The 15,324-nt window shown below is 41.7% G+C and overlaps 1 protein-coding gene across 6 annotated transcripts in view; it reads right to left on the bottom strand.

The window, feature by feature from the left end:
* GNAS (GNAS complex locus) overlaps positions 1–15,324 on the bottom strand; it is a 177,123-nt gene that overhangs the window by 51,827 nt on the left and 109,972 nt on the right. For all 6 annotated transcript variants that reach the window (XM_081011426.1, XM_081011427.1, XM_081011428.1 and 3 more), the window contains exons 3-4: positions 14,055–14,109; positions 13,850–13,969 (exon numbers count right to left, since the gene is read on the bottom strand). In XM_081011426.1, the coding sequence (XP_080867552.1) occupies positions 13,850–13,969; positions 14,055–14,109 (175 nt within the window). The remainder of the gene's footprint in view (positions 1–13,849; positions 13,970–14,054; positions 14,110–15,324) is intronic.

The following is a 15,324-nucleotide window of genomic DNA, read 5'->3' on the forward strand; positions in this document are numbered from 1 at the left end:
AAAAAAATCCTCAAGATTTTATCCAAACTCGCCTACTCACATTTGTTTCTCGAGAGCTATTCTAAGCATGCATTGCTCAAAGAACGGTTTGTATAGAGAGGACAAAGTGCATGCACAATTTGGAAGGTAGGAATTGAAGGGGGAGAGAGAAAACGATACACAGAAGCAAGGAGCTAGGAAAAGGCATGCTCTCTTGCGCTTCCTGCAACTTCATGAATGTTTTACCCTCGCTGGTTCAACGAGCACAGAGAAAACGAAGGAACAATAATAACCATGACTTTCTATTTCCTAATGATAACGAAGACCCAAAGAGAATTAATATATTTCTTTTGAAGTTTACGGCAGTTGCTTAGCTCCCAATATATTGCTTCCCTGCCCTTGTTTACAGAGTTCAGTACTATTGCAGACTGGTCACAGCGCCTGGGAAGTCTGCAAGCTGAGTTTTCGGAGGCATGAAACTACTCCAGGCTATATACATTGTATGCATTTCCCCACATCTATAGGTGGCTAGCACTGATTTCGCTGTCACATACATATGGCAAGCTAATCCTTGTAACTTAATTGCACAACTCCAAATGTTTGCCTTCACACAAGTGCTTTACTACCTTTCCCCAAAGTTTTTAAGCTACATCTAAGATGCTTTGTGTTCTCTACAGTCACATCCTAAGAAACTGGTTTCCCTGTGGTGGCGACTACAGAGGCTTCAGTTACTGCAGCTGAAATGGTGATGTTAAAAGTGTGGCAGCTGAGACAGACAGAGCCTTACAACTCTACCCTGCCTGCTAATGAAGTTACGTCACACGTTACAGGGTGTCGTATCAGAAAAACAGAGCTGCAACTTGGTAAGGGATGCTTCTACAATTTGATGCCCGCCCCCAGTAGTATGACCCATTCCCACATCTATTTCATCTGGCCCTTAAGAGCAAAGTATAGCCAGCCAATAGCCAGCTCTGTTCCAACTCCCCTTGACTCCCTAGTGGCAGCCAAGGAAGCACCCTGAACATGAGGAAATCTGAGTTTTTATGCTGCTAAGTCCTATCCTCCTTTTTGCCTGTAAGAAGTTTTTCCTTAAAGTTCTCTGTGCTCCCAAACACAGGGTACAACCCTGCTACCAGTCTGAAACAGCTCTGCAGCATACAGACCCAAAGGTGAGACCACCACAGAGGTTTGCTAGTCAAAATGGCAGATACTGTGTTCTAAAATGATTTACATACTATGCCATCCAAGCAGATGACTCACTAATGAACAACGCACATACTCAGTTGGCTAGAGAATGGTGCTGATAATGCCAAGGTTGCAGGTTCAATCCCTGTATGGGACAGCTGCATATTCCTGCATTGCAGGGGGTTGGAGTAGATGATCCTCAGGGTACCTTCCAACTCTAAAGTTCTATGATTCTAAGACAGACTATGATAACAGGTTCCTGCTTCAAGGACTTTTACTGCCACCCCCCGCCCGGTCAAATTTCAACAGAAAAATGGGGGTGGGGGAGAAAAAGGGAGAGGCAAGGAATGAAAGGGGTGCAAGTGCAGTTATGTGAACTTAGGCTTTCTTCTAGCTGTGAAACAGCACTAAAGCAGGGTTTGAAATTAGCAGGGTGCCAGGCACATTTTGCGCCTAAAGATTCTCTATCTGCAAGCACCTCCAATTGTCTGGGTGCCATTTTTTTGCGCCTGGCTGACGCTCAAGGTGTACTGAAATGGATGTGCTTTGAAGCCTCTAAGTATATGTTAAGAATAAACAATATGTTAAGGAGTTGAACAATAAAGAGTAGTTTTGAAAACTGAAGTATGGTATCTATATTTTTATTGTAAACACCAAATTAAACATGTATTAACAATTTCTGCTAAAAATCTGATATTAAGAATGTGTTGCTTACATGAATTGTGTATTAATTCATGCTTATCAAAATAATAAATAAAAAGTGTTGCCGACCCCCCCAACCCATAAAGACTAGACATTCTGTTTTGGTGCCAACAACCCAGGTCCCAGAAGCCATTTGGCTCCTAGCTTTTCTATCCCAGTTTCTAACACTGCACTAAAGGGTCATAGAATCATAGAATTGTAGAGTTGGAAGGGACCCCCGAGGCTGAGGATCATCTAGTCCGGTGGTGGCCAAACTTGGCCCTCCAGCTGTTTTTGGACTACAACTCCCATCATCCCTAGCGAACAGCGATGATGGGAATTGTAGTCCCAAAATAGCTGGAGGACCAGGTTTGACCACCACTGATCTAGTCCAACCCCCTGCAGTACAGAAATCTTTTGTCCAATGTGAGACTCAAACCCACAACCCAGAGATTAAGAGTCTCATGCTGTACTGACTGAGCTATCACACCTAAACAAAGCAGAGAAAACCCAATGATGTGAAAATTCCCCTTTCCTCCTAACCATGGTAATTAAAAAATGGCGTATATTTTACAAAACAGCTAAATGGTGTATTCTGATAATGAAGATCCCACCATGCACCTATTTCTTCTTCACTACTTTTAAGGTCGTGAAGTAGATACTGGCCTGCCAACAGTCTGAAATTTTTATATGCTCATTGCCAACAGCTTTGAAGCCAGCAGCCTTAGTTATGTCCTGTACCAGCATGGCTACTTATAGGAAGCAAGTGAGGAACTGTGCTGTGCTGCTTGTGCCCCAGCCTTCATTTCAACTGGAAACTGCCATTACTAGCCAGACCGTTTGAATGATTCAACACAAAAGGTGAGGCTATACATCCAGTTCTGCAGGTGCTGTCATATTTATTTAGCAGCTAAATGAGAGTCTTTTTTTAGAAACAGGAAGTGTGTTCAGTGAGTGAGCCAGCCAACCTAGCACTGTATAAAAAAGCAACACTGTTATGCAGACTTTCTAGATCTCTAACAGGCCCTTCCTTATTTCATCCCTGCACACAAAAACAAGACAGCCTTCCCTGCTTTAAGTCTCTCAGCTGTGTATGTGTGTCTTATAAACAATGTAGGCTGAAGCAAATCTATTTTATAAAATGTGAGGGGTGCATATATCTATATCTACACACACACACACACACACACACACACACACAGTATATATCTTTATGTAACTAAGCCAATATGTTCTTTACTACCAGCTTCAGGTTATAAGTTAATTTAAAAGACTATCAATCGAAGCAAGTCAATAGTTTGACAAAATATTATGAGAATGTAACCAGTCAAAGCTAAGCAATTTTAAAGCCTACTTTTTTTCAGCAGGAGAATCAAATACCTCCTTAGTGCGCTCCCATTGAGTTCAGAGGGACGAAGTAAATTAGTTGAGACTTTGGAGCAGGCAGATCTAGGAGAGAATAATCCTCTCCCAGGCATAAAGTTGGTACACACTAGTCGAACCCTCTACATGAGCATTAAACAAAAAATAAAAATAAAAATTGGAGCCTTACGAAATGGGCTCACCTCACAAAAATGATGAAATTGTTGGGTATAATGAAGTCTGACTTGGAACTTATCACAAGCAGTGGCTCAAGTTCAGGATGTAACTAAAATTTCTGTTACCTTTCTGAAATACCATAAAATTATATTTTAAAAGGCTGATAAAACGTTAAGGAAGGTTGGTTAGAACTGGCACAAGGACTGGAGAATAGCGAAACCACAAAATTTGAATGTCTTATTATGAAGACTAGGTCGGAAGATTTAAATAAAAAGTGTGTAAGAGAAAAATCTAGCCAATGATGGACTACAACACTGGATAAAATAATAGTACCAATTAAAAACGTAATTAATTTTAGGGAATTTATACCCGTCCTTCATCAAAAGGCAGCCCCCAAAGTGGATTACATACACATTTGAAGTAAAATATAAGCTTAAAGGCAAACAGAACAGAATACTCGTTAAAAAGACAAATTTAAAAGGCCCTAAGGGAATAAAAGTTTTTCCAAACTTCAAAAGAACAACAGAACAGCAGTCAGACAGGTCTTCCTGGAGAAGGAGTTTCACAAGCAGGCCAACAAAGCCCCCAAAATCACTCTTTTTGGCCCTACCTCTGAAGGTGCAAGGACCAGGGGGCGGGGGGATAATGAAGAAGTCAGGGGAAATCATTCCCTCAAACAGCAAAATGGGTAGCTATCTGGCAACCAGTAAGGCAACATAAAGCGAACATTCTGTATACTTAGAGCAGTACTAGTTTGGTCTTCCCCTCAACCCACAAAGGAGGTACATCCCACACATATATTAGAGATTGCATGTACTGCTATGAAGGTGCAAGATTTCACTCTGCCTGGTGGCATCTCTCTGCCACCCTAATCACTATAGAACACACATTATCATGGGAGTTCTAGCCTTGAGAACTCCTTAATTTGAACACAGCCCTGAATAAAAAGCAGCAAAAACACACAACATACACACATCCCTGAATTTTTTTCAGGCTACAATTCTCCTTCAAAATTAAAACTGCTAGAGACAAAGTTAATCAGACTAAAACCAAGAGCAAAACAAAGGATAGGAGGAGAGAAACAAACAGAAACATGTTATTCATGCATTGCAGGGGGTTGGGCTAGATGACCCTTGGAGTCCCTTCCAACTCTACCATTCTATGGTTCTACTTTTTGAAGGAATGTGAAGGTTAGTTAGGCCTTGCCTACATATGCAGTCAAGCTGATGAGACTGAACCACTTATGACTGTAGGTAAGTAGATTAAAAAGGTAAAGGTAAAGGGACCCCTGACCATTAGGTCCAGTCGTGGCCGACTCTGGGGTTGCGGCACTCATCTCGCTTTACTGGCTGAGGGAGCCGGTGTGCATCTTCCAGGTCATGTGGCCAGCATGACTGAGCCGCTCTGGCGAACCAGAGCAGCACACGGAAACGCCATTTACCTTCCTGCCGGAGCGGTACCTATTTATCTACTTGCACTTTGAAATGCTTTCAAACTGCTAGGTTGGCAGGAGCAGGGACCGAGCAACGGGAGCTCACCTTGTCACGGGGATTCGAACCGCCGACCTTCTGATCGGCAAGTCCTAGGCTCTGTGGTTTACATTTCTACAAATGCTCCAAATTCTCCAAAACAGAAAACAAGCACAGACTAGAAACTTCCTCTTTTATGTGCTTGTTTTCTACTTTTTTGGAGGGGGGGTATTATTGGGTTAATTTTTTTTATTTTATACCTCCTTAGTGTGATCTTTTATGTGACCTGCCCAGAGACCTCTGGGTATAGAGTGGTATATAAATTCAATAAACAACAACAACAACTACAACAACAATTGCAAGCAGAAATTATTCACCAGATAAGCAAATCTTGAATTTCCCACAATGCTAGAAGTATATAATAAACAAAAAATAAAGTACATCTCTCTGTGAAGAACTCTATGTGCAAGTCTTGAACAGACAACATTGCACTTACCACTTAGGTCCCCGAGTCCATTTCCTTGTTCTGGAAAAGACTCACCTCATCATAGTCTGGCATGTCTAACGTTTACCTTGCACATGAAGTTATAGGTGCAAGGGGCTATCTGTGTGAGTGTGATTCAAAAGCTTCCACATGCTGGGCCTATGAAGAAACGCCTTAAGGCAAGCTCCCTCATATGTGGCCTCATCCTTCCCATCACCTACTATTTGCTGTTTATTTCCCAGCCCCCCTTTTGTGCCAGGGCCAGCTCTCTTCCTTTCACCATCCTAACGTTTTAAGTTTTTGGTGTGTTTTTTTAAAGGGGGTTCCTGTCCGATCTGGGATGCACACTTCCAGCTCAGCTGTGCAAATATCCAGTTGGGTTGGAGGAGCCAAGGGGCTGTAAGAAGTGTGGCTCCCAACACACCATCCCTTGCAAAAGAGATTTACTCTTAAAACCCTGATCATAAGATCAAGACCAAAACCTAGCAGGTGTGCGCACACCCAAAATACAGAGCTCCTGTTTAGTTTTTATTGTTTCTAAAAGTTCAGTCACAACAAAGCATTAAGAGTATAGCTATACATCTTAACTTAAATACTTTAGTAAAAGGATTAACATCCGTTTTGTTATCACGCTGGTTTGTTTTTTAAAAAAAGAATACGTAGAATCCTTTTTTTCAGCATTCTGATAATTATTTTTTCAGTTCCAATACCGAAAAAACTATACAAGCAATGGAATTCCTTTTCTTTTCTTTTTGCAAATCGTTCTGACAATTTCTTACAATATGTTATTTTATACATTAGCACCCTGTACCACATACCCCAGACCATAAGACGCACCTAGTTTTTGGAGGAGGAAAACAAGAAAAAAAAAATACAGTGGTACCTCAGGTTAAGTACTGAATTCGTTCCGGAGGTCCGTTCTTAACCTGAAACTGTTCTTAACCTGAAGCACCACTTTAGCTAATGGGGCCTCCTGCTGCCACCGCGCCGCCGGAGCCAGATTTCTGTTATTATCCTGAAGCAAAGTTCTTAACATGAAGAACTATTTCTGGGTTAGCGGAGTGTGTAACCTGAAGCGTATGTAACCTGAAGCGTATGTAACCCAAGGTACCACTGTATTCTGAATCCCAGAAGCCAGAATAGCAAGAGGGATCACTGCGCAGTGAAACCAGAGATCCCTCTTGCTGTTCTGGCTTCTGGGATAGCTGCACAGCCTGCATTCGCACTGTAAGACGCACACACATCCCCCCTACTTTTTAGGAGGGAAAAAGTGAGTCTTATAGAGCAAAAAATACGGTACTTCTTTTCTCAGTCTTCTGCCAATGAAGTTGTTATTTCTTCCAGTTTTTGAGCACAGGGGAGCACCTTCTAATCTTAGCAGCAGTAGGAATTCTGTGCATGCAATAGGATGGCACTGAAGTGAACGGGAAAGGTTTACACATACAGGAGCTCCAGGCATAAAAGGGACTGTGCGTGTGTTCGAGGTTCTCTAGATTCCAAATTGAAAGAAGCTGCCATTTATACTGTGATTTTTTAAAATCCAGCCAGTTGGGCAATTGAAATGAATAGGGCTCCACACTTCTCACTTGAGTCCACAAATTGTGGCTGAAGTAATGCTGAACAGTTTGAATTATATAACCCTCAACTAGTCTAACAGGTTCTGTTTACGCAGCAATGAAAGGCAAATGAATTCAAGGCAGAGACCAGACCCCACTTGGGCAACTGATCATATTTGGGGGGGGGGTTATTTCAGAGAATGATAACCTTAAAAATATACATCTGATATGTATTTAGCATTTACACATACTATACCTAAGGACCTGTGAAATACAACAGCCTTGTAGAGAAATTATTGTACTACGAAGTTATTTTACCAAGGAGCTCATTAATGTTTCATATTTCTTGTTTCAGAATTAAATATTGAACACTGTCAACACCACAGCATTTCAAAGATACACATGTTTAAAAGAGCAAACTCCAAGACAGATACTTAGTCTTCAGGTTGGAACTACATTTTCACAACCATTTCTCTGCTGCTAATTGTGAGAGCATTTTGCTGAATTGAGTGGCAGGGACCAACATGGTGTTTTTTAAATGCTAAATAGAAGCATGCTGCTAGACAAACAGAACCCCCCCAACAACTTTTATGCTGATGTGATATTGTCAAAAAAGCACAATAAATCTACCAAAATGAAAGTTAACACCCCCTGTAATAGCCAGGGTTATTCAAGAACAGTATTTTGTTACATCTGCTTTCTGTATTATTCCCGTGTTTTACCTCTTTTAGACTGTTTTAAACCTTTTAAGTGTAGCCCAAGAATATGTTGAGCTGAGTCTCCACTGTTAGGAAAGCTAACTTTGCCAGCACCCACACAGGAAACTTTTCAGCAATAAAAGGAGGGGAATCTGGTGTAGCAAGGCTCCTCCCTCCATCAGTTCTTGCACTTAGAACAACTGCTGCAGCTGCTGCAAAGAACAACATAGCACTATGGGCTATTCAGTATTATTATTTAAAGGAGAAAGCACTGCTTGCCTTTACAAGCCCTTCATGGCCTTCAATCTGACCACCTTGGTTCTACAGCATCCAATCCTCATTTGCAAAATACAAAGATTTCAAACTTTTTGCAGACAGTTCTGTCTCCCTCCCTCCCTCCCTCCCTCCCCCCCCCCTCTCTCTCTCTCTCACACACACACACACACACACAGACTCACCAGTTCTCACTGGTTACAAGGGATATTCAATTATTACAAAAAAGATGTTGCTGTCATTTATTAAACATTTGCATTCCTTATTGTTATTTAGCAAGTCACAGCTAATACAAAACCCAAAGCACTTGACTTCAGGAAGTTTAGTAATCCATTACCATATGTACTCAATCTTTAACTACTTTGCATCACTAAACACCAGAATCATCTAAATAGAAGGTCATGCTGAACACCACAGTGTGTCAGGTACAAATTTATGTTCCGCTTACAATTTTGTGCATTGCTATGTGGTATAAACCACATCCTTACTTAAACCCCAGTATCACAGTGTGTGCATGCATTTCAAACTTGGGTTCTCTCTCTTCTGTCTCACTTTGAGATGGCCTCAAAACTAGTGTACAAAATCCAGGAGGACAGGTTGAGAAACTGAGACCACGTTCTCCAATTCCCACTGTTATGTTTTCTAAAGAAAGTCAGGTTCAGCATTGTGCAAGCTGTCATCAACATGCTTTCAGAGAGGAGGGTATAAGCATGCATTTCACTCAGCTATGGACACAAACACTTCCATGGCTATCTGATAAAACACTGGTTTGTAATGGCATGCGACTTGCACACTCAACAGAAACCATATTTGTTGCACACTATATACTTTTTACTTGATTGTTTGAATTTCAGTATACAGTGAAGACATAATCTGCTGTACTGTAAAACTTTACAATACGCCAGGATAAAGGTTATCTCCAACTACTCACTGTATTCGGGAAGAGAAATCTATATAAAGCTATAAAGTCATCAATTTTCTCTGAGGAGAGCTCATTTCAATTAATGTGTCCAGGGATTTAAAAGTACAGAGATATTCTTAGGTACCTTACACATAATTAATACACAAGTTCGGTTTTTTCAGTACCAGAGGAATACAACTGATACTTAAATGAGCCCAGGTGAGACTACTGTTTGTATGCTCCAGAGACACACATCAGAGGGCAGCCTGATAGCTTGTACAAGCTGTAGTGGGAATGGCATTATACCACAGCAGCACTGCTGCAAAAATTATGTCTCCTGCCTTGACTCTGCCACCATTTTGTTATCCCCCAACCGGGATTTGGGTCACTGGGGCAGCAGCAAAATATTTCTGTACTGTGAATGGTTTTCTTGAGTAGACACTGTGCCTAACAGCTATAAAAAAAACAAGAGCTGTTCCAGTTCACAGCAAACATGGAAGGAAGGAGGCAGTAATCCATAATGTAGCAACTGGGTAAGAGATCATTCCTGTGATAGGTTCTTTTTAGTTTCTTGGTAAGGACATCCATGGGACGCGGGTGGCGCTGTGGGTTAAACCACAGAGCCTAGTTGTTGCCGATCAGAAGGTCGGCGGTTCGAATCCCCGCAACGGGGTGAGCTCCCGTTCTTCTGTCCCTGCTCCTGCCAACCCAGCAGTTCGAAAGCACGTCAAAGTGCAAGTAGATAAATAGGCACCGCTCCGGTGGGAAGGTAAATGGCGTTTCCGTGCACTGCTCTGGTTTGCCAGAAGCGGCTTAGTCATGCTGGCCACATGACCCGAAGCTGTTCACCGGCTCCCTTGGCCAGTAAAGCGAGATGAGCACCGCAACCTCAGAGTCATTCCCGACTGGATGTAACGGTCAGGGGTCCCTCTACCTTTAAGGACATCCGCAAGAGGCAACAAACTGTCCAACAGCTGATATTACTCTGCCAAACCCTTACATGCATGCAGGAGGAAGCTACATTCATTCTAACCTGGAAATGGGTAGTGCCAACTGGACTTGCTAATTAATTTCTAACTACTGAAGATTATTAACCACGACTTCCTGTGAAGCTCTTGCCCAGTTGGAAGACTCTGCCTCTGGTCTCTATCAGTTATGCAGAGATGGCAAAGCTATCCGAAGTTTCTTGTCAGAAAGCCAGATGGTAGCAATTTGTGGGCTACAAATGCCAACCGCTGAACTTCCTTGCGAACAAAAAAAGTGTGAGAAAAATCGTTCCAAATATTTCACATGGCTGCTTCCAGAAACAAAGTTCTGTAGCACAGCTATATAGCGAAGTTAACCAACAGCAGGAACTTCAAAACTGTTAATACGATTAGAATTAAGTGAACTGTGCAACCTTATCACAGGAGTCCACATTAACGTCATTATATTTCATAACTAAAAGCACATGAAAATGCATTTCATGGTAAAAAGATACAAGATTAGTAGGCAGGAAGTAAAATCCTGTATCTCCAGCTGCTTTTGACATATATAGAAAATGGCAAATACTAAGGCAAAGTTCAATTTTAATTCTGAAATAGGGCTCAAACGAAATATTACTGGAGGTATGCAACTAGGATTGAATATTAAATACTGACTCAGAACTAATGCAATGGCCAGTATCTCTTGCGTCTCTCTCTGTTGCTATTTTATCACAGTTGCTGGTTATCTTTTTTTCTTGCCTTTCCTCTTAGGAGCATGAGGCAATTTCCAGCCCTCCTCTTCCATTTTATTCTCACAACAAGCCTGCAAAGTTAGTAGGGTTGCCATATTTTGAACTATGGATTGCTATGATGGCTCTACCCATGAAAAAGAGGACACATGGCAACCCTAGGAAGACAGTGACCGGACAAGGTGGAACTTCATGGCTGAATGGAGATTTGAACCTTCCTATCCCAGGTCCTAGTATGGCACTCTAATTTTATTGGAACTACAGCAAGCCAAACATCCAGCCATATGAAAGCAAAATTCAAATTATGCAGTAACACTTAGGATAGAAAGCCTGATAAATAACAAACAGTGCCAGTAACTAAGACTGGGGTATCTTGGTAAGCAGCATCTGTCTAGAAAGCCCTCATCATCATTTCTGGAAGCCAAGTTACAGAGCTCAGATGGAATGCACACATGCTCACTCACTTTCACGAATACTGGCTGCATACACATTATTTCTGTAAAGCACATTCAAACTACAATCTGGGTTGCTAGGAACGGCAACTGTGTCAAGGATAAACTACAGGGCCCAGGATTCTCTGAGGGAGAGAATGTGCTTCGAATGTGCTTTGATAGGTACAATATGTACAAGGTCACTTTCTTAGCCAGTGCATATGCCTGTAACCCTTTTATCAAACACTGGCCTCTCCAAAAGACAGCATTATGCTGTTCACAGGCTTACCCTACAATACGGAAGTACTGAGTATCGAGTAGCCTTCATGCAAGTCCTTAAAAGGTTCTTTGTGCTGCTAGTGTTCTGGAAATCACATACAATATAAGACAAATTTCTTGTTTCTAACTCTGAAGGTGGCAGAAAAGATGGTGCATTCAGTGGTTCCAAAGTATTCTTCAGAGCAAAATAAGTAATATGCAAGTAAATTCTGCTCGTGGTGATCTATGCTTGTTGTGGTGAATAAGCACTCTAAATCATTCAGTGATGCAAGATCAAAATGAGGGTTTTCACTTTAGTGAGAATTATTCAGAGGGTCTCTTTAATGCAAGTAGTGGAGTAGGAGAGCTGAAAATAATGCCAAAATATTTCGCATCTGGTAACCAATGCACGCCTCTGGTTTCAGAAGGTCGCGGTTCAAATCCCCGCAACGGGGTGAGCTCCCGTTGCTCGGTCCCAGCTCCTGCCAACCTAGCAGTCTGAAAGCACACCAAAAAAAGTGCGAGTAGATAAAGAGGTACCACTTCGGCGGGAAGGTAAATGGCAATTTTATGTGCTGCTCTGGTTTCGGTGTTCCGTTGCGCCAGAAGCGGCTTAGTCATGCTGGCCACATGACCTGGAAAAACTGTCTGCAGACAAACGGCGGTTCCCTCGGCCTGTAAAGCGAGATGAGCGCCACAACTCCAGAGTCGTCTGCGACTGGACTTAACTGTCAGGAGTCCTTTACCTTTTTAAAATGTTTTTAGTATTAACTCTAGAAGTGTATACTTGATTCTGACTGAACTGGGGAATGGCTGGGGAAACCCAGCCAGATGGGCAGAGTATAAATAATAAAATTATTATTATTACTATTAAACTAAGCCTCCTAGACCACAGCCGCTAGAGGGCCAGGAAAATTTGTGTCCCAGGCTTTTTAGACCCCTCTACCCATGTACTATTTGAAACCAACATTGGCTGCCAGATGTGATTCCCCCCCCCCAGCTCTCCTACTCCACTAAAGAGGCAAAAAATACAGCTGATCACAAACAGGAGGGATAGGGAATTCATGCTTAGACAGCTGTGCCCAGCTGATTGTTCAGATGTTCTTATCTCTTATCCTTATTTATAAGGAATTTGAGAGTAAAATTTTAAGGAGTCTAACTCCTATACATATATGCACAGCCAGCAAACTACAGTTTGTTTTCTGGTAATAAATCACAATGTGAAGCGATGATTTGTTATTGAGTTACAAATTGTCGCTTGTTTTAACTATGGTTTCACGATAACTCAGAACGAAACAACTTTCCTTAACCATGGTTTGTTTGGCGACCTAATACTCACCAAGCTACACAGGCACAAGCAGCTGAAAAAAACCAAAACTGTTCATCAGACTGTTCCCCCCCCCCCAAGATGTCCTCACTCTTAAATCTGCCTGACAACAAGCTCTCTCTTCTCCTTTCTCCCAATTCCTCCATGACAAGTTGCCCCTCACAAGTTAGACCCAGTTGCTCTGCAAGGAGAAGGGGAAATTTTTAATGATCATTTATGTCAACTGACTAATTAATATACACTTGGCTATCCTGACTGCTAAACCTACTTACACCAAAACTCTTCACATGAACAAAACACCAATCTTTCAATACAACACAAAAAGATACTAGCAGAAAACCTGTAAAAGTCAATCACTCCATTAGAGCAGTAGAATAGAGCTAAGGAATTTGATTATTGAGAGTACATTTGGTGTTTCTGTGATGCAGGTGGGGTGGGGGTGGGGAATTAGCTTGACTTAGGGCATAACAGGAATGGCTGAAAACTTATGAGAAGATTTCCCTGGCCTGTTTGCACAACCAGGAGGTAGTGACAAGGTGAGGCAATGCCAGTACAGGATGTCAGGCAGGCAGCAAAGAGCAGGCAGGAGTAACTAAGCTTTGGAGAAGCCAACTATGGTTTGTTTGCTCGTCTAGGAGACAGCAAGCTACAGCTTAAGAGTTATGTACAAACACAGCCAATATTTTAAACTGCTTTACAATAACAACAACATATGATAGCTGAACTTAGGTCCAGTTTCAAATCTCAGCTTATCCATGGATTTCTTGAGCAGCTCTGAACATGTCCCTAACTCTGAGTCCGCAGCATAAGATTTCATCAATTTAGTTGCCTATTTCTCAGTACTAAGTGTATACGCGAAATAAGTATTTCAAACTACTAAGAAAAGCAGCACCTGTCACTTGGTGGCAGAAAACATGTTTACAAAATCAAGGGCCACAGAGAAATCGACTAGGATTTTGCCTGACAGCATTTACTGCGCATTAACGGCATGGCCCATCCACTTTAAAAGGACGTCTGAACTTCATTTACCATACTGCTTTAAACTCCACTGGAGACAAAAAAATATATATTGCACTTCACTTTCCAATGTCCAACCAACACCGCCCTGACTATAGGCTGATGATGATTTGTATAAGTATACAGAAGGGAAAGTAGCTCATATGATGTGTCAACACTGTTATATCAGTAACTTGGCCAACCGACTCATGAATATTTGGGATCGTAATAGAGAACTATATGCATTGGGAAACTCACTTTACTGCACTCTATCCTTGCAAGAAATCAGCACCGATAAGAAATGAAAACTAAAAACCAATGCAACATAAGCCTGTTGCAAATAAGAATTTATACTTACTGGTGGGAAGTCAAAATCTATCTGGCTTGCTAAGTTTAATATATAGTCAATTCGGAACTGATTCTCTGGATTGGCTAGTTCAACTGGAGGTGCCAGGTTTCCCATTGCTGTCACTATTGTCTGTAGAAAAAAAGATAAAATGTTATCAGAAAGTGACGGGTTAAAATTTTAGTTCAAAGCAACCAGGAAAGGCTTGTAGACTTACCTCTATAGCTTCTTTAATATTGTTTTTAATATCCTGAATTTTCATTTTTTTCTCCCTGTAACCAAGAAAATAACAAATTAAATTTCTAGATCATGGAGAGATAGCTTTGAAGAGGAAAACAAAAGTCAAAGAACTTCTATCAAGAAAAATAATCTTCAATAAATCATCTAGCCAGCCAGCTGCTAGACACCAAATCTAAGTTTGGAGGGGAGCGGGATATAAAAGAGTTGAGGAATGGATTCTGATTTCAAACGCATGTTTCTTGTAATATATCTGAAACAACCTAACAAAGTTGCATTGTCTTAAGATTAAGGAAATCACTTACACTGCTTTGGGTATCAGAAACTCCAGGGATAAGTTCCTAAACAGGGACTCCACAGTTGTTCAACTGACAAAAATACACACATTGGTCTAGTTCACATGTAAGCCAAACTATGACAGAGTGTGAATGAGTAAATGTGCTGGTGGTTATTTAGAAAACTGCAGCTGCTTCACTTTGCCCCTGATGCTGCTGCTGAGCTGCCAGGAGCTTAAGACAAAATTTGGTGTGTGCCAACCTGTGCTCATGGTCTGTCTCACCCCAAGTCAATGAAGGGCATTTGTTCTTGACATATTGCTCCTAGTTTGTTTGGGGGAGACAAAACATGAACCTGGGTTTGCACGTAATGCTAAGCCAAACCATGGTTTAGCTCAGGGTGGTCCAACACGCAGCCCATGAACTGCAAGTTCCAAAGGAAAGTCGCTCCTCGCAACGGCCTTTCTCTTCCATTTTTATCTTCATGTTCTTTCTACAAATCCAATTGAAAGGGACAACACTGGCTATGTGGGGCTGGTCCTACAGAGGAAATCCTGTCTCTCAACTGGTTTGTGCCGGGGTGACAACCAACGGGTGCGAAGAGTGGGCAGCCCCTTTATGGGTGGAGGCAAGCAGAGATTGGCTAAGGCCAGGGCAATGGGGATGGGGGGGATTTTCCATAAGCATCCCAGTTATGTGGCACAAGCCATCCCAGCATTGGTTTTCCATACAACGCCCCTCCGAGTAAGAGAAAAAATTCTCTCAATCTTGTAGGAGAGTTTGGGACAGAGAAAATTATCACTAGCTCCCACACAGACAGATGAAAAGTTTCTTCATGTAGGCAGGCAGGCTCTTTGAGATCATTTCTGGTTGTACCAATGCAAAATTATTGTATACAGTAAGAAACTACAAATAATTATTGCCAGCAATAAAATATCGGGAGCAAATAAAAATGTGTTCTGCTCTAAACATTTC

The sequence above is a fragment of the Podarcis pityusensis genome (genome assembly GCF_964106645.2).
Source record: "Podarcis pityusensis genome assembly, chromosome: 6".
Taxonomy (NCBI): Eukaryota; Metazoa; Chordata; class Lepidosauria; order Squamata; family Lacertidae; genus Podarcis; species Podarcis pityusensis.